The sequence below is a fragment of the Oncorhynchus gorbuscha genome, linkage group LG25 (genome assembly GCF_021184085.1).
Source record: "Oncorhynchus gorbuscha isolate QuinsamMale2020 ecotype Even-year linkage group LG25, OgorEven_v1.0, whole genome shotgun sequence".
In the NCBI taxonomy this organism is placed as follows: domain Eukaryota; kingdom Metazoa; phylum Chordata; class Actinopteri; order Salmoniformes; family Salmonidae; genus Oncorhynchus; species Oncorhynchus gorbuscha.
The window spans coordinates 3,816,216-3,843,210 of record NC_060197.1 but is presented as its reverse complement, the minus strand read 5'-3'; the positions used below and the strand labels follow the sequence as shown (position 1 = coordinate 3,843,210).

Genomic DNA, 26,995 nt, shown 5'->3' with positions numbered 1-26,995 from the left:
ATTATAAAGCACAGACATGTTTTGCAGGAAGTCTGCCAACGTTTGGCCTTTTATTGGACAATGTAACAAAGGTAGATCAGACAACACAAATCAACAGAATCAACATCCAAAGTGACAAACGCACTAAGAGGTTTTCATAAAGTGCTGACCAAGAAAACAGACAAAGTAACTTAGACATGAAAACCACATAGAAAAGTAAAAATATGATCAATTAAAAGACTCAGATGACAAAACAAATTAAAATCTACCTCACGATAACTTCCGCCTCTGGAAAATGATTAATGGCTTTGCTTGTCCCTTAGTTGCCATCGCCTCTACGAGTTCAAAGGGCGTGTAACAGGCATATTATCAGTAGTAATTCATTTGAGATTTGACCATGTAATAAAAAAATACAAAATAAAATTTAAAAAACTCGGTCCGAGCGCTTGTACTTTGTGCAATTTTCATTTGTAAAAAAATATTAAAACCCTAGTTTCTAGTACATTCTAACACCACTCATCAACAGTCATTTCTAAAGGCACACGGGAAATATTCCAACAGTGCTTAATTTGACCTCTAAAATGGAAAACACCCCATCATCATCATCATCCAGTCTGTGACAAAGTAAAACAAATGTCTATATTCAATCAAACCTCCATCAATGAAAAGCTTATCCACACCGAGGACAAACATTCAGTCCAGTTATATTTCCTGTCAAAAAGATGGTTACAATAACCTGCTTTGTAATGAATAATTAACATTTTCAAAGTGTGCTGCCTTAGTTAGCTCTGCTTTGCACAGAAATGACCCTTTCTGAAAAGAAAATGCCAATGTTTAAAAAGTATAACTTTTATATGCAGAGAAAAATATGTATCAGATGGACAAAGATGGAGCCCTCTGTAGAGAACCTCAAGACCTACGAATAGAAAGCTACGTTAGAAAGCTTTCAAAAACACTCAAAATGATAGAAAAAGGATAAGAAAACAAAAGGCTGTTGATGGGATGTTGGTTTACAACGTTTCCATTGAGTGTTTCGGTGTTAGGCTTAAGACTGAATTGAGCTGACCTCAGATAAAATCAGTATCATTCACTTCTCAACCCATTCAAAGACAGCATAAAAACTTACTTATTGTCAAAAGCTATTGAAGCATGAGCTTTTGACAACAGGACAATTAAATGAGACAAAGTAAGTATCATTTAAAAAAATCTGACCAACTGAGAAATAAATGTAAAAATGTGAGCGGTGCAAATGGCGTTTTGAAAGTTAAACACTAGCTTGTGTGTTGACAGTTGCTGCATCTATACCCAGTTGGGTATATATTTGGGTATGTATTTGGTGTTCTGCTGAATCCTGGTTGGGGACTTATTCAGACAAATACCGTGATGGAAGCACTAATGTTCAGTAGGACAGTACAGTCCTTCCCAGTCACATTACTATGGCCCCCAACTACGTCTCACGTCTTCTGATGCCTTCTGCCGTTCATTTCAAAATAAGGGTCCTCGCTTTTGTTCTTGAGTTGGGTCTTCTTTGTGAGAGCACTGTTCTTTTGGGAAGGGAGGGCTTTGATGTTGGGGCTGGTATTTTGGGGGGCCGTTTTGGTGGGCAGCGGTTTGAGAGAGGGGGTGATGGCAGAGGGCGCTTGCCTCCGTACTGCCCTCTGGGCAGTTGGTACCGTTCTCTGGTTGGTCTTGCCAACAGCGGTAGAGCCACTAGGGACCACATGTAACCGACCAGTGGTGCCGCCACGTAGAGGCACAACTACTTTGGGGACGGCCCTGGTTTGGGCCTGGCTTTTGGCTGTGGTGTCTTTGCTCTTGGGGAGCGAGATGGTGGATTTGGGCAGGGCTGTTGTGGCAGTCCTGGGGGTAGGGGTTAGTGTCCTGGTGGGTTGGGCCGTTGCCGGCCTGGGTGTTTGCACAGTCACACGGGGGGTTGGACGGACTCGTCTGGCAGCATCCGGACGAAGGCGCGAGGCCGGGGAGGCGGGCCGCCTCTGAGACAGGCGGCGTTGAGTGGCGCCGGTTGGGGGTCGGCCCTCTTTCTGGAAGGGGATCCTCGATGGGGCTGTGGCGGGGCGTGGCACTGTGATGGAGGTGTGGGTGGATGGAGTGGAGGAGGGTTTAGGAAATTTACAGGAGGGCTCGGGGCACACAGGGCTACGAGGCTGGGAGAGGGCGCCGCGAGGGGACGGCCTGAGCTTCAGCTTGGGGGCAGAAGGAGCCACAGCTGGGGAAGAAGAGGAATGGAGCAGTGGTGCCGTCTGCTGGCTCTTGCCACTGTGAATGGAAGGGCTTGGGCCCTGCTGCGAAGACAGGGTGGGCGACACAGCAGCCACCTTCTTGGGGATTGGCAAGGGCTTCTGGGTGGGCTTCTTGGGGGAGGGAAGGGGCATCTGCAGGATCTTTTTGGGTGCTGCGGCTGCTTTCCTGGGCAGAGTAGGGGTCGAGACGGGGGTGCAGGTGGCTTTGGAGGCCGAACCAGAGGAAGACGAGGAGGAAGACGAGGGGATGAGGTTGACTGCAGTGAGAGGGTCCATGTCAGGTGGAGGGGCTGCTGCTGCAGAGCCGTGGACCAGTGGACCCTTCTGGTATGCCAGGATCTTCTGCTCCAGAGTGGTGAACTGGAGCACCCGGCCAGGGTCGTACTTGAGCAGGAAACCCCTTAGGGTGTCCCAGCCACCCCCCACACGCACCATCACATGCTTCCCATGCAGCATCTACCACAGTGAGAGAGAGGGAGAGACAGGGATAAATGTGAGACATTGCAGTTCGTCTCTTTAAAGGGTTAACATGGTTATTTTTTTACTTAACTATTCCTCGAGACCGGCATCTACACTCACTCCTACTACTACTTTACCACCCACTACTCACTCCTACTACCACCAACTAATATCTACAGTGCTGCCAACTACTATCTACAGCCACCATCTATTTTCCAGCTGCTGTTTGATGGAAGTGTTAAGGCTGTACCTTGGCCAATAGGGGTGTAATCCCTCCTGTAGGTCCAGTACTAATGAGATCCACTCTGCTTCCATAATGAGCTTAGGGAGTGATCTGCTGCTGTGTGGAAACGTGAGACAGACCTCTCCTCCTTCCTTTATCCTACACCGCTATTTTAAACACTTGGCACGGTTTTTTACTTTCCAGTTATATAAGCATTTTATCAGCCTTAAATACACAACATCGGTACTAAGCTTACTTTTCCAAAATGTCTAAGTCTACAGAACTATCTTGTAGGTTGGTCTCCAGTCTACAGGACCATCTAGTCTACCGGTATATAGCAGGTTGGTCTCAAGTCTACAGGACTATCTAGTAGGTTGGTCTCAAGTCTACAGGACTGTCTATATAGTAGGGTTGGTCTCAAGTCTACAGGACTATCTAGTAGGTTGGTCTCAAGTCTACAGGACTGTCTATATAGTAGGGTTGGTCTCAAGTCTACAGGAATATCCAGTCTATATAATAGGTTGGTCTCAAGTCTACAGGACTATCCAGTCTATATAATAGGTTGGTCTCAAGTCTACAGGACTATCCAGTCTATATAATAGGTTGGTCTCAAGTCTACAGGACTATCCAGTCTATATAATAGGTTGGTCTCAAGTCTACAGGACTATCCAGTCTATAGTATGTGAAGGTATAAAAGGACCAGACAAGTACTGACCATAGAATTAGATCATGTGTAGTAATTTAATTTATACGGTGCTGACGCAGCCAAACGTGTGCCAGGCACCGAGACTGAACCTTTGGATTAGTGGCCAGGTAATGAATGAGGTTACGGTGGAGAGATGTTTCCTGGTCTCTTGGCAGAGGACAGAAAGGGTGTGTCACTAGCTACAGGTCTAATGCTCACTTAGCAGTGGAATTGACCCCAACACTGGTGTTCAATATTTGGGAGAGTTCAGTGTGTCACTAATACAGTTTGTGCTGCTCACCCGGATGAAGAGGGTCTTGTCTCCCAGTCTGTAACGGCCCTCTGACAGGTATTCAATAGATACTCTCTGGGAGCAGTTACACGGAGGCTCGTCCGTCAGATGTTGCTCCTGTAACACAGAGGGAGAATTAACATGGGCCTATAGAGTCCTGGCTAAGGAAGCAAGAACATGAGAATGAAATGTTCTAAAACATTGAGAAACCCTGTTTCATTAACCCATCGCCTAAGGATAAAGCAGAGTTGCTAACAGGAAAACACAATGAACCGATGAACTCAACTGAACCAATTTTAAGTTGCAAATACTTGAAAGGCTATAGAACAGCATTCAGTAGCAGCCTCTGAATACTGTAGTTTAAGAGGACCGCTTTGGCAAACACACTAATCAAAGGCTAAGTGTCATGCAGCTTAGGCTGTGGACACAGGAAGCGTTCTGATGTCCGTTGATGTTGTGACTGCGCTGCATTGGTGCCACAGTTCTACAGAGTCACATGACCCCGGATGAATGGAGCATCACAGGGACCATAATGACTCATACAGCCCTGAGCAGCGAGGCAACTAGAGCCACTGCTGCCGCCATTTTGGATCTGATGAACTGGGTCACCAACTAAATATTTTAATAGAACAAGAGATGAGATGAAAGTAGAGTCGAGTCCCTATTTAGTCAGTACAAATTTGACAATAGCAGTTTTAACTCCTGGAGTGACTTACCCCAGGCTGGTAGAGGCCCCCATGCTGGCAGCACACCGTGAAGGTTTTGACTGCAGTAGCAGGCTCTGTAGTCTTCAGCAGGGTCTCCTCCAGCTCAATCTCCTTCTCCAGTTTCACCAGCACCGGAGGCTCCACCCCATACCTATGGAGAAAAACAGATCAGTTCAGTGCTCTAAAAGGACTGTTAGGAATGGAAAAAAAGATGCCACACACATGCATTTTTGCTGCATTGTCCATCTTTCTACCCCAACATCCCACATTGCATAACTACAGGATCAGTGAAAGGTCAAAACAAAACGTGATGGTCATATTTTAGAATGATCTCATCTTACATTTGTCACAGTGCAACACCTACAGCACACATAGTGCCAGTCAAAAGTTTGGACACACCTACACATTCAAGGGTTGTAATGTATCAAACAACACCAAGGGCAACGTAGTAATGTATTAATCAACTCCTCGGTAATTAACTCCAAGGATAATGTAGTAATGTTACATGAGTGGTGGAGTGGAATGGATTGGACCCTACCTCAACTGTACAACCATGGTTCTACTCCACTGATTACACAAGACTGAATGGGTTTTGGTTTGATTGATAGACCTGTGATACCTGTCACAGTGCAACAGCTACAGCACATACAGTGCCAGTCAAAAGCTTGGACACACCTACACATTCAAGGGGTTTTCTTTATTTTTACATTGTAGAATATTAGTGAAGACATCCAAACTATGAAATAACACATGGAATCACTGTAGGCGTGTCCAAACTTTTGACTGGTAGTGTACATCATCTATCAACCAAGGGAAACTTACTTGGAGACGATGCGGCCGATCTCTAGCAGACACAGACACACCTGCCGGGGATCCTTGTGCAGAACTGCGAGACAGAGAAATTACATACTGTAGAGAGACATGGTTGTATAGTATAGCAGCAGTGTCACAAACCCATTACTTATAATGAGAAGGTGTCCACATAAAGAACTTATGTTAATTGCTCTCTATGGTGGATCCTATTATGTCATTAAGGAGGACGGCTTAAACAAAAGCCAGACAATGGCTGCAGTGGAGGCATCTGCTCCGTTCAGTCATTAAAGGCTTACAACTCAGCCCATGTTCCTTTGAACCGATTAAGCTAAGAAGCCATTAATCAACTCCAAGGGTAATGTTGTAATGTATCAAACACGAAGGGCAACGTAGTAATGTATTAATCAACTCCTAGGTAATTAACTCCAAGGATAATGTAGTAATGTTACATGAGTGGTGGGATGGAATGGAGTTGGACCCTACCTCAACTGTACAACCATGGTTCTGCTCCACTGATTACACAAGACTGAATGGGTTTTGGTTTGATTGATACCTGTGGACATTCGTGCTAGAATGCTAAGCTAACTAGAGGCTGCCAAGAAAAAATAACCCAAATATGCACTTCAAAACTGTCTGGAGCGATGGCCGTTTGTGATTAGCTCCTAATTGCTGTGTCTACTGGTCAGTACAGACTCCCCACCAACTAAAACACCTACCTAGGCCCTCCGATTCAAACAGGTACGTCTCCTCCACGCCTATGTGGCGACACCAGCCCAGGAAGTTGGCAGTGTTGTCGCGGGCGAAAAAGGACCCTGGAGAGGCATTGCACTTACATGCCACCTTCTTCATGGGAAACTGCAGGGAAAGGCATTCAGTTGACATATGACCATTCTTGGTTAGGTAATATTTTCAAATGGACAGAAAAACAAATCATTTCAGAACCAAACACACCAACTCTTTTCAGATGGGAAACAGACCACCAACTCAAACTACCCTATCCTTACCACTCTCCCCACTCCCCTACTCTTCATTAATATCCTGTTGCCACCGCCATTCCTCTCATCACAGCTCACCTTGCCCATATCCGAGGCCATGCTCTGAGAGATCCTGCTCTGCAGAGCTCCAATTAACCGACACAGCTTCACACCGTTGTTCAGCTCCGCCATGAAGCTCTCCGCTCTCACCTCCTCTCCTGTGTATCAGAGACAGAGAGGAAAATATTAGCATGAGTATGTTTGAGTGTATGAGTGTGTATTGTTGGGAGTGAGGGGTGAACGACAGGGCAAGACATTTAAGGCCAAATTATTAACAAAAAATGAAGAATTCTAGGCTGCACATCCAACAAACTTCCATTGCCAGGTTCGGAGTACAAATAATGCCACACGAACAAGACAACGACATACTTTTTGAATTATTTTCCCTCATGACCCTCCTGGTCTTACCCAGCATCCCGGTGAGCCAGATGGCCAGGTCCTCTTGCATGGGTACAAGTGTGGCTTCGTGGCGCACGGCCAGCCACTGGTCATACTGGAAGACATCGGCCAAGCCCGGCCCATGGCGCAGCGTCAATGGGCTGCGTGGACTCTGCAGGGGCGTGTCAAACTTCTCCCCGAACCACATCTGCAGGGGGGGGGGGGGATATAGAAAAAACACATTGAGTGACAAACTACCACCAGCTGGTGTCGTTACTATGGGAAGAGGGCAGAAAAAGGTTTTGGGGGCTGACAATTAAATCTTCCGAGCATATCGCTTACATTCATCCGTCATTCAACCCTTCCATTATATTACAAGTGGTGTCAGCCTGGCAAAGGAAATGTGTCATATTTTCAGAATGGATTCCAGCACTGTAGTGATTGTATCCAAATGCTCGTAGACTAAAGGAGCTGCACGGATCACTGGAAGTGGGTTTAGACACGGCTGGCAGTGGGATAGGATAGACCAGGGGGAGAAATCCGAAATCCTTCACTCACACAGGCTACTAGAACTCAGCCCCTGGCACAGACTGTGCTTTTGTCAGGGCAAGAATAACATGATTGAAGGATATCAATTTTCAAACATGTTGATATTCATCAGTATACAATTTCGACATTTGGACAAAAAAAAAACAATCTAGATACACTAATTAGATTGAAGTGTAAGTAGACGGAGGAAAGGTTTCCTTGGAGATTGAGCAGCGTTTTGTAGGACTCTAAAATGGAAGAATAGAAATAGAATATTGTCGAGACAACCAAGTACTCCGAGACGGCCTACTAGATGTCTGCGGTGACATTCCACTCGCAGTGAGGGAAAGGAAATCAGCTGAGGGGAGGAGAATGCCTGGAGGCTGGAACAAGCCTTGTATCCTACAGTCACATCAGATTAACCTCCAATCATACACACAGCTGACAGTATTTCCGCTATCGCTTCCTCTCTCCCACACCCTCATTGGTATATCATGATTGAGACTTTCCCTGGGTTTAGCCTAACAGAAAGGCCTCGTTTGTTCTTTGGGAGTTTTTCCATGACCCCATTTGAATGACTCCCAAACTTCAGTGGGGGAAGAGAATGGGGTGAGTCAAGTTATCACTGCTGGAGATATCAGATGTCACAGAAAACATCCCAGACTGACGAGAGTATGAGAGAGAAAGAAAATATGAGAGAGAAGGAGGGTATGAGAGAGAACGAGAGCAAGTAGGTGTGAGATCGAAAGAGTGAGCGTAAATGGCCCTGCTCGGTAGAAAGTATTTAAAATTTTGTCTGGTTCTCAAAAAGAGATACATTTAATTAATACAGAAATAAGAAGAAAACTCCTCCTCCCCAACCCCCTCTCCCTTACATAACTGTGTTCTAAGGATAAAGTGCCTGGCTGGTGCTCTGGGCAAGGCAACCCCACAACATATGTTGTTTTCCGTGTTACTCGTACCAAATATAGCTAATTAGAGAAAAGGCGACGAGGAGGGGAGTGTTTGAGTTACATAAACATGTGGAGATTACCACCATACCATTGGGGATTACCCGTGGTGACCTCTCCAGCGTCACCTGACTGGATGCAGGTTTCACAGAAATTAAAGCTTAGACATCAATTCAACTGATCCTTTATGGTAGTACTTGTGCAGTAGAATACCTACCACCTTTCATGTGTCCAAATAAAATTGCTAAATGGTTTTGGGTACTGTGAAAACTTTAGACTCCTCCCAAGTGCATGTTTAGTTTTCAGAATAAGGGTGTAGGGGTAGCCTGTGTACAGGCAAGTAGACTAATTGTGGAAACAAATACCGCCTATTCCTGGTAAATGTAGCACATAACAGAGGGAGATTGTAGAAGTTTTAACCATTGGACATTAAAGCTCCCTCTTAATGGAACATAGTTAGGAAAGGGATTTAAAAACAGCAAATCTACATTCCTAATGAAGCCACCAAATAGTCGTTCAGGATGATGTGGATCGCATATATGTACACATACTCTGCCTCTTGATTGCATGTTGGTGTGATCACAAGACAGACACCAAGCCAACGAGTTTGAATACTTCTCAAATGCATCCTTTCACCCTTAACAGAATCACATGATTTGAGTGCGAAAAAACTAAGTTTCCACTATATTGCCTTCACTAATAATGTCACATCAGATTAGTGATGGTGAAAAAGATGTTTACAGTCACATATCGCAATATTTATTTGCGCTATACCTGCACCATAACTCCAGTATTTTTCATCCTATATCTTGTTCTCCATCTTTTTTTAAATAGTGAGCCAACATGTTTTCAGCACTTTTATTTCCCTGAGCAACACTCATTTTGTCATGGCTCTCTATCGTCCCTCTGCAGCAGACATTGGGTGAGCAATATGTTAGGAACAGCAAAGCATAATAAAATCATAGTATCGAATCGCATACACATTGTATCGGCACCGACGTACAGTGCCTTGCGAAAGTATTCGGCCCCCTTGAACTTTGCGACCTTTTGCCACATTTCAGGCTTCAAACATAAAGATATAAAACTGTATTTTTTTGTGAAGAATCAACAACAAGTGGGACACAATCATGAAGTGGAACGACATTTATTGGATATTTCAAACTTTTTTAACAAATCAAAAACGGAAAAATTGGGCGTGCAAAATTATTATTGATTCTTCACAAAAACCCTACAGCCCTACATCAGATCAGTGATAACGTCAAGGACAAGAGGAAGGAAGGATTCAAACAGGGCCAGAGTTACACCTGCTAGTCATGAAGTCTTCCCATGGTTCTCGTTGACCTTTGACCTAGAGAGTAGAAACCCCCACTGCCATAACCAAGGTCTGAGTTTTAGTGAGGTCTGGACAGGGGGGAAAGATGAAGCTCATTTACTGCATTTCTATACCATTTAAAAACTACAAAATGCTATATGAAAAACAGCAAAAAATAACCCTAGCCATAATCACATCCCCTTCAGTCCATCTACAAACACATAGCCTATTACCTATACAATTAGCTGCTAAACCAAGCACCGTGATTAAAAACTACAATTTAATATGTTACAGAGGGATCTGTTTGCAGCAAAAGTATTTTATTAACAAAAAGTAAACAAATGAGTTTACTTTACAGAACTTCTATTTCAGACCATTTTCTGCAATTGTACACATTTTGCCACAGGGCGGGAATTTTTTTAAAGCACATTTTCTACAATTCTACCATGTTAATTTAATATCTGAATGAGAGTGACTAAGGGGTCAGGGCCCCTGGGCATGTGCCCTGTCAGTAATTCAGCCATGATTACTACAAGTTTAGTTAGCTGGCTAAATTAACTAATTTACCAATCAAAACATTTTTACTGACTATCAGTGAGTAACATAACTGGAAAACTGCTTATGTACATCCAAGTTTCAAAATTGCACTTAGTGTATTCCACTATCCTAACTCAACAGTAAATTGAGATCCTCGACGACTGTGTGCCCCCCAAACAATAAATCAAATAATAAAAAAAAATATATATATATTTAACAAAAAATGTACGAGATCCAGACTGTCCTCATATGTAGTACGGCCCTGCCCACAGGGTCTTATTGGCCTCCTCAGATATCAGACGGCCTTGAGAGCAAACAGATTATGTTGCTGGAGATAAGACCAGTAAAAACAGTAAAGCAATTGGTGTCAGTCCGCCTCCTGAATAGACTAGCTAAACCAGGAAAGTGTTAAGAGATTTTGAATGACTTGTGAGGGGGTCCTAAACTGACAGGGAAAAATACATTAAAATTAAAAAAACACAATTCTGCTTTGCCATTGTATCCAAGGCATTTTGCTTACACCTGACTGCTACTCCTATCCTTTAAATATGTAAACACAGCAGGGATAGGGACCACGGTATGAGAAGAGGTCTTTGGACTGGGCCTTTGAGGGAAACGGAGTTACCCCTTCTGAACAAAAAATTCCAAAAATTATTGTATGTGCATGATAAGTCATTTTCTTACCTGTATGCCAGCCTGCACTGCCATCGCTGCAATCAGAGGAGATTCACCTTTTCATCCTGAAAAAGACATGAGGCTATTAAGTATAAAATATCTAGAAAACAGCATTGGAACATGGGCCACAGCACTGAGGGTATCAAATAACCATTCTTATAGGAAATAGGGTTGAGAGTTTGCTGCCTCCTTGATCTTGCTTTGTGATTATATACCAATTATGACAACACATTCAAGCATTCAAATTCGATACATGGCTCACGCATCATCATGTCCTATCCACCACGTGCTAACAAAAACAACACTTCCAGAAAACCTGAAACATCTGCAGCTGACACACATGGTGAGGATGATAAAGTCCACAGGGCTGAGAAACATCTGGCAGTAGCAGCCATCTCTGTATATTTTGTCATTGTAACTTAGCTCACTTAATAGTAGAGCTTCTCTCTCATCTAGGTAAGAACACTTTTCAAACACACTCAACTAAAGAGCTGTTTAGCATGTAGTCTGGAAAGTTCAAGAATGGGATGGGACAACACTGATTCAGCATCAGTCCATGCTATCAATTACACCTTCCAGCCTTAACAGCTTCTACCCCCAAGCCATAAAACTGCTGAACAATTAATCAAATGGCCACCGGACTATTTACATTGACCACCCTTCAATTTGTTTTGTACACTGCTACTACTCGCTGTTCATTATCTATGCATAGTCACTTCACCCCTACCTACATGTACAAATTACCTCAACTAACTTGTACTCCCGCACACTGACTAGGTACCCCCTATATATAGCCTCGATAGTGTTACTTTTTACTGTAGTTTATTTGGTAAATATTTTCTTAACTCTTCTTGAACTGCACTGTTTGTTAAGGCCTTGTAAGTAAGCATTTCACGGGAAGGTCTACACTTGCTGCATTTGGCGCATGTGACAAATACAGTTTGATTTGATTGTAAAGGAGTCAAGGACCATGTGCCAAGTAAATGACATGATATAGGTTAGTGACAAACGAATTAAACTATCTAGATTAGCTTTAAAGCGCTGTGCTTTACCTTAAGAGATTATGACTCAAAGATTGACATGTTCTTTTTATGACGAAGCACACACACACACACACACACACACACACACACACACACACACACACACACACCTCTCTCAAGGTATTGGAGTGGCCATCATAAAGCCTTGACCTCAATTCTATAGACAATTTCTGGGCAAAACTGAAAGTGCGTGAGAGAAAGGAAGCCTACAAACCTGACTCAGTTACACCAGCTCTGTCAGGAGGAATGGGCCAGAATTCACCCAACTTATTGTGGGAAGCTTGTGGAAGGCTACCCGAAACATTTGACCCAAGTTGAACAATTTAAAGGCAACGCTACCAAATACTAATTGAGTGTAGAGGTCGACTGATGATTTTTCAACGTCGATACCGAATATTGGAGGACCAAAAAAGCTGATACTGATTAATCTGACGATTTTTACTTATTTATTTGTAATAATGACAACTACACCAATACTGAACACTTATTTTAACTCAATAAAATCAATTTAGCCTCAAGTAAATAATGAAACATGTTCAATTTGGTTTAAATAATGCAAAAACAAAGTGTTGGAAAAGAAAGTAAAAGTGCAATATGTGCCATGTAAGAAAGGAACGTTTCAGTTCCATGCTCAGAACATAACATATAAAAGCTGGTAGTTCCTTTTAACATGAGTCTTCAATATTCCCAGGTAAGAACTTTTAGGTTGTAGTTATTACAGGAATTTCCCTCTATACCATTTGTATTTCACTATTGGATGTTCTTATTGGCACTTTAGTGTTGCCCAGTGTAACAGTATAGCTTCAATCCCTCTCCTCGCTCCTCCCTGGGCTCGAACCAGCAACAAAACAGCCACCATCGAAACAACGTTACCCATTCAGAGCAATGCAATGCTTGAAGCACAACGAAGAGCTGCTGACAAAACGCACAAAAGTGCTATTTGAATGAATGTTTACGCGCCTGCTTCTGCCTACCACTGCTCAGTCAGATACTTGTATGCTCAGTCAGATTATATGCAACGCAGGACACGCTAGATAATATCTAGTAATATCAACCATGTGTAGTTAACTAGTGATTATGATTGATTGTTTTTTATAAGATAAGTTTAATGCTAGCTAGCAACTTACCATGGCTTACTGTATTCGCGTAACATGCAGTCTCCTTGTGGAGTGCAACGAGAGAGAGGCAGGTCGTTATTGCGTTGGACTAGTTAACTGTAAGGTTGCAAGATTGGATCCCCCGAGCTGACAAGGTGAAAATCTGTCGTTCTGCCCCTGAACAAGGCCTAGGAACGGTGGGTTAACTGCCGTCATTGAAAATAAGAATGTGTTCTTAACTGACTTGCCTAGTTAAATAAAGGTATATATAAAAAAAAAATCTAAAATCAGCAAATTGGCACCCCCCCCCAAAAAGCGATTTCCGATTGTTGGCCCTAATTAATCGGCCATTTTGATTAATCGGTCAACCTCTAATTGAGTGTATGTAAACGATGATGAAATAAATAAAAGCTGAAATAAATAATTCTCTATTATTCTGACATGCCACATTCTTAAAATAAAGTGGTGATCCTAACTGACCTAAGACATGGAATTTTTACTAGGATTGAATGTCAGGCATTGTAAAAAACTGAGTTTAAATGTATTTGGCTAAGGTTTATGTAAACTTCCGACTTCAACTGTGTGTGTGTGTGCGCGTGTGTGTATGTATATAACACACACAACTATATACAATTCAGAATGTAAAGCTCTCCCTCTTCCTCCCAGGATGTAGGGGATTACCCAGACCCATCCCCTTGGCCCAAAGGATGTGTGTGTGTGTGAGAACGAGAGAGCGAGAAACAATAATGAGCTATAATAGTCTCTGACACTTTAGTCAACAACACAGCCCCCCCCCCCAACACATACACACCCCAAAATTGCTCCCTTTCTCCCTCAGCAATCCAACCAAATCCTCTTCCCAGTCTGTTCTATGGGATAGAGACTGAGAATGTAAACTTCTCTACTGGGCTGAGCTCCAGTACTCAAACGTCACCATAGACCCGAATGGCAGGCAGCACAAACTAAAACCCTAGCACGATGACCACATTTCAATGTCATAGATAGGGTTGCAGAACTTTCAATAAATTCCCTGGTTTCCCCCGAAATCCCAGATGGGGGATTCGCCGAGTCCGGAGGGAAGAAGCAGAAAATCCAGAATATCTGGAAAACCAGGGAATTAATTGAAAGTTCCCAGAATTTTGCAACCCTAATCATAGATCCACATTTCAGCTACTTAATACGCTGTTGTCATTTCAAAGACAGCTCTTTATCTGCACAAAAAAAAAGTGCATTCAGTTACTCTGACACAGCGTGAGAGAAATCAATCCATGTCTCATCTGTGATGCATTGCTCTCGGCAGAGAACAGGATGACAGCAGTGCAGACAAGCAGAATTACCTTAGGACAGGAGGAAGACAGTAGTCATGTACGAAAAGAGCTGCGTAGAACCCCCAGAAAGTCGGAAAAACCCGTCTCCACCCTGCTTCTGACCAGAAAGCAGAAAGCGCAGCACAAAACATGCAGGCTCCTACTGGCTGGTTCCAGACTTCAGAGTGTGTAATGTCGACAGCCAGAGAGAATGACAGAGGGAGGAGAGAATGGAGGGAGGAGGGAGAACATTCACTAATGAAGTGGCTCTGCTCAGCGCTGCGGAGGCCCCCCACTCCTGCCACAGCCAGTCCTCCTCTCACAAAGCGCCCATTGTTACACACCACACCCCCCTCCAGCCACCCCACACATCCATCATCCCAACTCTGCAAGCCTACCCTGGGAGCTCCCTGCGAGGAGCTAGTGGAAATGGAGGGCTAGGGGGCAGGGGAACCAGCCACTTCCTCATCCCATCCTCCTTCCCCAAGCCCCACTCCAAAAAACATGATCGCAAGGGGAAAGTTTGGTGTGGGGAAGACTGAAGAGGAAAGGGCAAGGGCCAGGGTTCAAATTGCACATTGTCCCAAAGTTTGCATTGTCTAATGCTTATGCAGGTGCCCAGGTCAGTGCACATGTCCTGATTTGCTAGAAGGTGACAAGCACTGCCATAGTTGGAACCCTGGCAAGACTTGCTCCTGGAGCAGATCAGTAGGTCTACACTACTGGACAGTAGACAAACAAAGAGGGGGAGAAAGAGAGAATGGGGTGACTTTCAATTTGAGTAGGGAGGCGTATGGGGCTGACAGCAGAGGACAAAGGGAGCACTAGAATCTAGAATGTGCTGCATCTGGGGCCCCAATGCGCGAGCTGAGAGAATGCCTCCCCGTGGGGACCAAAAGGGCAGCATGTGCGTCCACACCACCACCAAAAGTCAATGCGAGGGAGGGAGCAAGAAATGAAAAGAGAGCCGTTCAAAAACAGAATGTGTTTTATGCTGCTGGGTTGGCTGAAGTGAATGTGCGAGTGTCTGAGGAAAGGGCAAGGCTCGACACTTGACAAGGGCCGCTGCCTCGCACATTCGACAGTGGTTACTGAAACACTTGAACAATGCCTGTTCACTCTTGGCAGCCCTGTTCAATCAAAACTGGTCTTCCAACAATGACCTTTGGGTCCACCATGCATTTGAGCTAGTTTTTGCTTCATAATGTAAACCTTGTTAGGTACATTATTATACATTGGCACATTGTTGGGTAAATTAGATGTCTTTATCTTCTTTGGAAAAGGACCAGTAAGTAAGCATTTCACTGTTAGTCGACGACACATGTGAAATAACATTTTATTTGATGTTGATTCATGTGTTTTGCTTCTGATAGAACCGGGATGTAAAATTACAAATCAAAAACCTGACAGCTCTTTGAATGAATTGAAATGGTGGGTCTCCCTTTGTGAGTGAGTAAATGGGAAGGTTTAACGAAGTAGAGGGACATGAGCCAAGCCTCTCTGTAGTCCTGAAGATAAACATACACAGATGGATGAGGGATCAGTAATCATTTAAGAGGATCAGGGGCTATTCCAGACATGGACGATCCACCCTCACCGATCACAATACTACAGACAGCACGTGGCACATGGATGGAGCTGCAGTCGGAGAACATCATGTGTTTGATGTGCATTCACAGTGGATTGTAAAGTGTGTGCGAATTAGTGAGTTAGGGGGGGAGGTGATATGCGTATTTACCAATAGCATGGAGCAGCTGCACGAGTCTAACGTAAGAGTGTAAAGGGGCTGTAAGCCAGCACATGGGGCCATAACCTTTTTCATTTGAACCCTGCTCTCCTGCCAAACGGGGTCTGCTCCACTCTCCCCAGAGACTACCAACTTCTCATTCATTTAACTTCTCCCGCTGAGCCCTTTGTGTCTCAACTTAATTGGCCTGTCAGTTGAAGGTTTCATTCTGTGCCTCTCCATCAGAAATGGACCTTGTATCCATTATGGGAGTAGGTGCATTCAGGCAGGATTAGGCCTAAGTGTAGCGTACATCATTTAGGCTCAAACCCATGTCCTTCAATTAGAGTTGTCCTGAAGATGACGGGTCGCCAGGAAAGCCCCTCATCGGCTTTTAGGTGTGAACTGAGGAGACACCTGCCAATCCCACTTCATCCTGGTTTGATTAGTCTATTACTACAGCATGCAGTTTGAGGCTGCTGGGAAGTCTGTCTTCCCCCCAAAAAATGGAGACAGTCGCACTTCTGGTAGGGAGTAAAAATGTGTGGATTTATTGAAGTCCGAAATTGAGGCAACCAAAGTTATCAAAGGGAGCCAGCATTGAGTTAGATCTCCTATAGGGTGATTGTGCCCGTTAAGCTGCGGAAGGACTGGCAAGCTTGCCCATTCATCGGGGGGTGTTCGCTCGCTGATTAACATAGGCTCATAGGCTAGCTAGGCCACTGAATAGCAAGTCAACGCAGATAACATCATCCCTTCAGAAAACAATATCCCAACTGAAGTAGCTAAGAATGTCCCGAAGACTGCCAAGAGCACTGATCTAACCTGACAGTTTCATAAATGTTGACATTTGCTTTAAATACATTTTCCAGAATGAATAGGGCTCCATGGCCATACTGACAAAGTCCCCATCAGGAAAGCCTTCTTTGATTGCCGAGGAGGGGGTTGTGATCTGATCATTGCAGTGATGGCAACAACTGCAGAAGCTGCTGTATTCAAAAATGGGTCAGTTGTAAGGACAAGGCAGTTAATGACCTCATCTGAAACTGTGACTGGATGATGTCAACAGAATAAAAAAAGGGGTTTGACTTAAAGAGGGTGTTGAGGAAATGTTCTGCGTGTATTAGGGTATGCTGAAATGCTCTTATGACAGGAACATACATATTTTTTGGCTTATCTTAAAAGGTATACAAGACTAGTTGTACCTTTCAAATTGTACGACTTGTGTTCTCCATTGTGCTAAAACTCAAAAAAGAAAATCCTAAAAAAGGAAATTGGAACACAATGCAAGACCAAATATGGGCCTAAGACGTGTAGGCTAATTTGTAACCGGCTTTATCAAAGTGGTCAGATAAGCTGCTAGACGTCCGAGGCCCTGAAGAAGACCCTCACAGATGGTCAGGTAAGGAGGGTTACTTGCCTGTATGATAATCCCAGGGGTAGAGGGGAGTGGGACTGGGTAAACCTTTCACCTTAACATGAAAAAAAAGCTCAGCCCTCAGTAAAAACAAAAGCTACCATAGACCCTGTTGTAATTAACTAATGACCTCCAAACACCCTTTCAGCATCCTCCTCTCATCCTGTTCATTGTTTTGAAACTAGACTCATCATCAACTGTCATAGGAGTCCAAAGACCTCTAGAATTAAACTGTATATATTCACAGGACGCCTAAAAGAAACTCCTCTCACTCTGTCAATTAATCGATGTTCATTGATTCAGGTCAGCGAGGTAATTTCAGTAAGGCCCTACCTATAGAAGTAAGTCAACTCTTGTAATAGAAGACTCTAGGAAAATACAACACTCAAATCATGTCTGTTTTTATATCAGAAGAACTGAGAAATGTAATATTGAATGAGGTCATTAGCCATGAGGGTTCGGCAGGTAGAGAGTGAGACAATGGAGACATTTACATTGGAGACGTTCGCTGTTAGCCAGACAGGCTACAGCCCAGCTGAAACCTGGCCAAAGGAGAAGACATTTAAACCAACAGAGAAACATTTGTGCTGGGGAGACTATGAAATATTCAAATCCTTGGTGAATGCATCCGTTGAATGTGTACTTTGAGAACCAGTAGCCTAGCATGCCATATGTTTGGCAGAATGAGAAGAACTTCTGCTGAACAAAGTGAGCTTAAATGACTGCCCTAGGGCAACACGCCAAAGTTACCACACCAACCAACCTATCCTGGAAATTAAAAAATTAAATTATCATGAATGTATGCATCACTGTGGGCACACTGCCTGCCCTCCAGGACATCTACAGCACCCGGTGTCACATGAAGGCCAAGAAAATCATCAAGGACCTCAGCCACCAGAATCACGGCCTGTTCAACACGCTACCATCTACAAGACGGAAAGTACTGGTGCACCAAAGCTGGGACCGAGAAAATGAAAAACAGCTTCTAACTCCAGGCCATCAGACTTTTAAATAGCCATCACTAGCTGGCCTCCACCCAATACCCTGCCTTGAACCTTAGGGCTGCCGGCTAGTAAGTGACTATGTACATAGTTATTGAACACGGGTCACTTTAATAATGTTTACATACCATTTTACCCACTTCATACAGTTGAAGTCGGAAGTTTACATACACTTAGGTTGGAGTCATTAAAACTCGTTTTTAAACCACTCCACAAATTTCTTGTTAACAAACTATAGCTTTTCCAAGTCAGTTAGGACATCTACTTTGTGCATGACGTGTACATTTTCCAACAATTGTTTAGACAAATTATTTCACTTAATCGCCATTCCAGTGGGTCAGAAGTTCACATACACAAAGTTGACCAGAAAATGTCACCATGGCTTTAGAAGCTTCTAATAGGCTAATTGACATCATTTGAGTCAATTGGATGTGTACCTGTGGATGTATTTCAAAAACCTACCTTCAAACTCAGTGCCTCTTTGCTTGACATCTTGGGAACATCAAAAGAAAAATCAGCCAAGAACTCAAAATTGTAGACCTCCACAAGTATGATTCATCCTTGGGAGAAACGTCCAAATGCCTGAAGGTACCACGTTCATCTGTACAAACAATAGTACGCAAGTATAAACACCATGAGACCATGCAGACGTCATACCGCTCAGGAAGGAGACATGCACTTTGGTGTGAAAAGTGCAAATCAATCCCAGAACAACAGCAAAGGACCTTGTGAAGATGCTGGAGGAAACAGGTACAAAAGTATCTATATCCACAGTAAAACGAGTCCTATTGTCGACATAACCTGAAAGGCCGCTCAGAAAGGAAGAAGCCACTGCTCCAAAACAGCCATAAAAAAAAGCCAGACTATGGTTTGCAACAGCACATGGGGACAAAGATGGTACTTTTTGGAAAAATGTCCTCTGGTCTGATGAAAGAAAAATATAACTGTTTGGCCATATTGACCATCATTATGTTTGGAGGAAACAGGGGGATGCTTGCAAGCTGAAGAACACCATCCCAAACGTGAAGCACACAGGTGGCAGCATCATGTTGTGGGGGTTCTTTGCTGCAGGAGGGACTGGTGTACTTCACAAAATAGATGGCATCGTGAGGATGGAAAATGATGTGGATATATTGAAGCAACATCAAGACATCAGTCTGGAAGTTAAAGCTTGGTCGCAAATAGGTCTTCCAAATGGACAATGACCCCAAGCATATTTCCGAAGTTGTGGAAAAATGGCTTAAGAAGAAAGTCAAGGTATTGGAGTGGCCATCACAAAGCCCTGACCTCAATCCTATAGAAAGTTTGTGGGCAGAACTGAAAAAGCGTGTGTGAGCAAGGACGCCTACAAACCTGACTCAGGTACACCACCTGTCAGGAGGAATGGGCCAAAATTCACCCAACTTATTGTGGGAAGCTTGTGGAAGGCTACATTTGACCCAAGTTAAACAATTTAAAAGGCAATGCTACCAAATACTAATTGAGTGCATGAAAACTTCTGACCCACTGGGAATGTGATGAAAGAAATAAAAGCTGAAAGAAATAATTCTCTGACATTTCACATTCTTAAAATAAAGTGGTGATCCTAACTGACCTAAAACAGGGAATTTTTACTAAGATTAAATGTCAGAAACTGTGAAAAACTGAGTTTAAATGTATTTGTGTATGTAAACTTCCAACTTGAACTGTATGTATATACTCTATTGTAGTCAAGGCTCATCCTATAAGTAACTTTCCTATAACACATTTTCTATTCATATACTGTCCAAAGAGTATACCAAACATTAGTAACACCTTCCTAATATTGAGTTGCCCCCCCCCCCCCCCCCCCCACCCAAAGGACACAACTGTGGGAAGTACTGGAGTCAACATCGGCCAGCATCCCTGTGGAACACTTTCGACACCTTGTAGAGTCCATACCCAGACAAATTGAGGCTGTTCTGGGGGCAAAACGGGTGGTGCAACTCAATATTAATGTTTGGTATACTCAGTGCATATATTCCAGACTGAAATTGCACGTACTGACATTTCTTAATTGACGGGTGTATTGTTAGGTATTATTGCACCGTTGGAGCTAGAAACATCGGCATTTTGCTGCACCTGCAAAATGTGTATGTGACCAATACAATTTGATTGTATTTCTTCAGTCACTTCTCCCTCTCCTGTAACCATTCCTCTGCCACTCTCCCACTGGTCCCAGTCTGGCCATTAGTCAACAGTACCCTAAATAAATGAGGGGAAAACCAAGAGGTCTTCATGATCTCCATTGCATCCAGGGCAGATAGCAGCACATATGGGCTCACGTGGGGGTTTAACCCATTAAGCTGTTCATATCTTATCTGTGGCAGTGTTTTTTTGGTTTGGCCTCCTTCTGGAGACTCCACTTCCCCAAAATGTGAGGCATAATGCCAGAGATCAGCCAGATGGTGATTACGGGGTAGAGGGGCAGAATCAGGGCTGTTTTGGGGGCGCACTCCTCACGCATGCATGCGTCTGGATCCAGTCCAGATCTCAAGTATAACCCTATGCCTAATTTCTATTATTTCTGCACAGTTGCAGTTGCCTGACAAAAGCAGCACAAAGGGAAAAAATAACAATCTTTGTGTGGAAGGCCTACATATGAGAAATACCTATGAAAAATATTTGTTTTCACATTACAGCTCAATTCAGATACAGAAATGCATATGTTAAAGAAACAATAAGCAGGTCTACTTGAATTTCTAAAATGGGTATAGTATTTTGGATCCCTTTCCTGCTGGTGAAATAGTCTTCCTCAGAGGTAGCAGCACACACGTAAGCGAAGGGAAGCACCTGCACAACCTTGCTATTACGGTATTCCTCTAGCAGAAAACCAGGAACAGGAGATTTAAATGGACATAAAATCAGTCTGTAGTCAAACATGTTCTATCCATCTCAAGTTGTAACAGTAGGCTACATAGCCAGAAAAATGTATTTTCTGGTATAGCCTCACATTATGTAGCCTGAAAGTAAGCCAAAATCAAGGGTCTCTCCTTTCCAGAGAAAGGGTGGATGGTTGCCAGAAGATACGGACCCAGGGCTCGAAGCCTTGGGTCTGGACACCACCCTCTGCAACTGGATCCTGGACTTCCTACCGGGTAGACCACAGGCTGTGAGGATTGGCAACACCTCCACCCTGACTCTTAACACAGAGGCCCCCCCCCAGGGGTGTGTCCTCAGTCCTCTGCTGTACTCCCTCTTCACCCACAACTGCATGGTTGCACAACACCAATGCCATAAAGTTTGCTGACGACACCACGGTTATAGGCCTGATAACCAACAACGAGTAAGCCAATAGGGAAGAGGTTAGTGAACTGACATTGTGACGTCATGATAACAACAACCCCCTCAATGTCAGCAAAACAAAGGAGTTGATTGTGGACTTCAGGACACAAAGGGGGGGGGGGGGGGGGGGGGGGGGGGGGGGGGGACATGCCTAGATCCACATCAACAGGACTGCAGTAGAGACAGTCCTGAGTTAAGTTCCTCTGCGTGCATATCACTGAGGACTTGTCATGGACCAACAACACCACCACCACCACCCTTCTCAAGAGGGCACAACAGCGTCTCTACTTCCTAAAGGTGTCCACATGCTTCCCAGCTGAAACAGTTCAGTAGAATTTGTGCATATATTATGATGAAATTGTGGCATTTTTTCCCTGTTTTGTACTTCGGTGAGTGTTTTTTCAGCAGTTCGGGCACACATTTTTTCTGGAGGTAAGCCAAAGTTCTGAGCCGAAGTCTACGTCCCTTCGTCAGTGATTTGTTAACAGTAGGGACTCTTCAATAAAGTATTTTTTTTGTCATTCAACGAGAGATGACTTGTTTTCATGCACATTTTATCTGTTGAAAAATACTGACGAACACATGCTGACGAACACAATGATACATCGAACTGAAGCATGCTGATGAAAACGAGGATACACCGAGCGGATAGAAATACCACTGAAAACTGCCCTTCTCATCCTCGTGCTAGCTACCATTAGTCACAGCAGCCATTTTTAAATGAGTGTCAGCCTCTCAGATCCTTTGTTGTTCAACATCATGTGCCATTCCATAAAGGCTGCAGTGGCTACTGGTAGCTAGCATGAGCACAAAATGGGAAATTTTCTGGGAATACAAGTAGTATTTTAATCTTATTGATGGAGCATGTGGATAAAGGTCAAATTTGGAGTACAGTGGCATATCCCATTCCTGCATTGATGCACGTTTTCCAACTCATATTTCACTCCGGCTCAACTGTGTCAATGTAGCCAGGACATAAAAATGTATCAAAAAGTCACACACTATATACAAGCTCACAGTAATATTTTGGGTAAACCACCAACGTTTCAGCATCACTGTGTCTTCTTCAGGGTCATGAATGTAGCCAGGACAAACATATTTTCACTAATATCATCAAAATCAATAAATCATAGCATGGTTTTGGGCTTATTCAGTAGTTTTTACCTGATAAAGTCAAATTATGTCAAAAGTACCATTTCTATTCATAAAAAACAGTGGTCACAAGCTAGTTGATTGTGATCTTTAAGGCATTCCTAGTCTATCGCTAAACATTTCTGTAGAAAAGCTAACGTTAAAGGCACACTGGCTTGCAATGCTTTTTCCCCCCCGCCGAGTTGCACTGTTGGCGGTAGGTGCACAGGGTCTGTGTTTCTATTTTCAACCATTTCATTTGTCTGAAAAGACTAACTGCCTATCCTGCGGACCAGGAGATCTGTGACTACATCGAGTGAGCAGAATGTGCTGACCAATCCGATAGATCAATTCACTGTGCCTACTACAGCTTCCATGACACTAGGCACAAAAAAAGTTTGATACTAGCCTACGTGAGACTTCATAACTTTTAAACCCATGACCAGAGAGAGAGACTGTCAAAGAACAAAGCAAAGATCTGCTGTTTATGAGTTTTATTCAACACTATTACAAAAAGCACTCTACTTCCACTCGCACTGCAGCTGCAATGAATGAGTAGCCAAGTGTATCGATAGCCCTGCATTTTTATTATTATTAGTAGCTCGTTGTGTCTATTTGAATATCAAGTATTTAACTTTCTCTGGTCATAGGAACAATTTGTGCCTGAGGCAGATGTGGTGCGACTCAAGTTTTTCCATCAGGTGGAAGCCTGTCCCCTCTCTCTGATCAGTCTCACTGGAGGAAGGAGAGAGCAGGGACTGTGAGCAGTGGACCCCTCTGCTGTTCTCACCCTACCTCCGCTGAGACTAATGCTGTCTTTGAAACAACTGAGAACCCACTGGGGGAAATCGTTTTTGAACGGCCATCCAACTCGGAAACTCAGACATCTTTACAGAGCTCCGACTTTCCGACCTGAAGTTCACGGACTTCATGATTTGACCTTTGAGGCCAGACTTTTATGGGAGGAGCACGCAATTTATTTTCTAGCCACCATAGCCTGAAAATGACAGCTATGTTCTAAGTCCTCCTATGGACTGGCGCTTATGACAAACACCGGTACTAAACCAAAGATAATAATCTGTTTTAAGGAATAGATTTTGTGACTTCTTGATTTATTTTATTTAACTAGGCATGTCAGTTAAGAACAAATTATTATTTACAACGACGGCTTACCCCGGTCAAACCCTAACCCGGTCAACGCCCTAAGGGACCAATCACAGCCAGTTATACGGCCTGGAATCGAACCAGGGTCTGTTGTGACGCCTCTAGCGCTGAGATGCAGTGCCTTAGATCGCTGCGCCACTCTGGAGCCCTATAAACTGTGTGCGCAGTTGTTATAGTCATCATAAACGGATTACTATAAACTTTAATAGTAACATCACCAATCTGAGATAAAAAGGATGGGTAATTTCCTGTAATTCGTGTGGTCAATTTTGTTGTTGTATTATGTTGTAACACATTATGTCCACCATGAGTAAATTTGAGTAATATAAAATAATTCAAAGTAATTCAACACTAATATATTATCATACTACTTTAATCATGGAGTTTAAAAATGACCGTAAACGCAAGTTAACCAGGCACTCTAGACTAGAGCGTCCATAGGGTCTGTGCAGCAGGATGAATGTTTGACTACCATACTTAATTAATGTAACCACGATTGTGTTCCGACCTCAGTGTACACAAGGGTAAAAGGTAGTGTCGGTATCTTCTGGCAAGGTGGATGGTTGTCCAAGGCCAAGCATTTATGTTCCTTGCAGTTTGTATCCATGGCAACATTTTCAAACACGCAGTCATTAGTAGGGCGTCTATAACCTGTGTGACATAATGATGCTCATTATGCAGGTTCATACATGGACACGTCGGCAAATTTAGAGTTTTCGACTTCTTCGCTCATTTCGAAATTTGTGTTTTAAAATCCTTTACCAGGGTTTTTCCAGATGTGTACGCCTAATTGTACATTAAATGTAAAACAAGTTCAGTAACCTAAGCAGGCTACCATATTACACGCCTTTCATTAAAACCATGAGACAAAATCTAGTCTATTGTGTAGACTATAATAGGGTTTACGAACTTAGCAACTACATGAAATAGTCTTCCATTCGAGAGAAGAGATCAGCCACGGGGCACTTGTTGCTTCCTCGTGGGCTGAGAGAGGAAAGGACAGATTCGTTCACGCCACGGAAACAATAGTCTAGTGTTTACTCACCAGCAGCATATACATTACCTGTTCCGTCTCTGATATAGTTTTCTTTGAAAGTTCCCAAAAGGTTGAGTTCTCTGTCATTAGTTGTCAGTTAACCCTCTCTCCAAACGTGCATGCACTGTTCGAAACAACCAACCAGAGCACAGCCGAAGCTATTCATGGAAAAGGGGCGTGGTGAAGCTCCTGCTGGAAGAGCAGGGAGGCGGACCCAAATGACGCTCCAGGTGGAGTTTGGCTAAACTTACGAATAATATAGACAAATAAATTGTGTTTAAAAATATATATATTTCACCTTTATTTAACCAGGTAGGCAAGTTGAGAACAAGTTCTCGTTTACAATTGCGACCTGGTTCGTGAATATATTGTAACAAATCAAACCCCATTTATGTTATGTTGTCATATTTGTTTACGATATTTTCAGCTCTCAATTACTTTTCCATCATAGGCTAACTTTGGACATTTATGGAGACTTCTGGGATATTTTTTAGAATTATTTTTGTTGCAGACCTCTTGTTGCACACATCTTCAAGTCTTGTCAGTGCCAAGTTGTCACAGATCTGGAATACTGTAAACACATAGAGGTTAGAGCGTTGGGCCAGTAACCGAAAGGTTGCAGAATCGAATTCCCGAGCTGACAAGGTAAAAATCTGTCGTTCTGCCCCTGAACAAGGCCACTGTTCCTGTGCGCGGTGGATGTCGATTATGGCAGCCCCCCGCTGGCTGGCAACCTTGGTTAGCGCGGAAGACACATTTCAGTTGAAAGCCTTTGTACTAGGTATCCCCCCTTTCCCGTAATTGAGAGAGAGATACAGACACTCACTTGAAATGTCTCTATTCCTTTGGAACTTTTGTGAGTGCAATGTTTACTGTTCATTTTCTATTGTTTATTTAACTTTCGTTTATTATCTATTTCACTTGCTTTGGCAATGTAAACATATGTTTCCCATGCCAATAAAGCCCATTGAATTGAGAGAAAGAAGAGGCTAAAGTTCCTCCTCTCTGTCTCTGGATCAAAAGCAGATATATACTACCCCTCCAAGGCTGTTAGTTGTTACTACAGGCTAAGACTTTTCTGTGGGAAATTTAAATTGAGTGAACTCAATAAACAAATGACATATTCTCTACTTCTTGCAGTTTTAGTTTTTACATGTTGTTTTTTAAATCAAACAAAAGAAAATGTGTGCTCTTGGTTAAATATAGGCTAAATAAAATATATTGAAATTGGGTCCACCAATTGTGTGTGTGTGAGAGAGAGAGAGAGAGAGAGAGAGAGAGAGAGAGAGAGAGAGAGAGAGAGAGAGAGAGAGAGAGAGAGAGAGAGAGAGAGAGAGAGAGAGAGAGAGAGAGAGAGAGAGAGAGAGAGAGACCATTGGAACAACTACTGGGACTTGAATCAGGCTCAGCAGACATCTGGTTTGAGGGAGACCTAAATTGGACAGGGAATTGAGCCAGTGTGGCTGGATGGGCAATGAGCACTCTCACACAGTGCAGACACAATGATTCTAGATGGTGTACTCTCTGTACAATGACACAGCCATCTGATCAGGTTGGGCAATGTCTCCACAAACACCCACACAAAAGAAGCGCCTTTCACCCTTATGCAAAACACACAACTTTTTTTCTGAACAGTTTCAAGTTTTAATGTCACATTCACAAGTACAATGAAAAACCTTTCTTTTGCAAATTCAAAACCTAACAATGCAAAAATCAATAACAATGTAATACTAGAAGAAAAAAACACGAGAAATAAGAAAATACATTTTATATCCCATAAAATATGTCAAAATGTAATTCTATACATAACATTATAGTGTCAGGAAAGTACACCCAAGCACACTTCAGCCCATCTTGAACAAAAAGGGAATCAGGTGATGAAGGACTTGAAAATGTATCCAGGGATATGGATTTTTTGGGGGGGATGAAATATAGTG

At 43.2% G+C, this 26,995-nt stretch overlaps 1 protein-coding gene across 3 annotated transcripts; it reads right to left on the bottom strand.

Annotated features, from left to right (window-relative positions):
- On the bottom strand, positions 1 to 25,216 carry LOC124014188 (GAS2-like protein 3). 3 transcript variants are annotated; one of them, XM_046328947.1, is made up of 9 exons: positions 25,086 to 25,216; positions 10,843 to 10,898; positions 6,862 to 7,039; positions 6,493 to 6,611; positions 6,136 to 6,274; positions 5,429 to 5,492; positions 4,616 to 4,757; positions 3,909 to 4,016; positions 1 to 2,696 (listed from the first exon to the last, which is right to left on the bottom strand). In XM_046328947.1, exons 2-9 carry the CDS (start codon positions 10,864 to 10,866, stop codon positions 1,434 to 1,436), a joined length of 2,037 nt encoding a protein of 678 aa, XP_046184903.1. In that variant the 5' UTR covers positions 10,867 to 10,898; positions 25,086 to 25,216; the 3' UTR covers positions 1 to 1,433. The 3 variants fall into 3 exon arrangements, with proteins under 3 accessions (XP_046184903.1, XP_046184905.1, XP_046184904.1); XM_046328949.1 differs by having other exon boundaries at positions 25,068 to 25,135; XM_046328948.1 differs by lacking the exon at positions 25,086 to 25,216 and adding an exon at positions 14,311 to 15,086.
- Between the last annotated feature and the right edge of the window lie 1,779 nt (positions 25,217 to 26,995).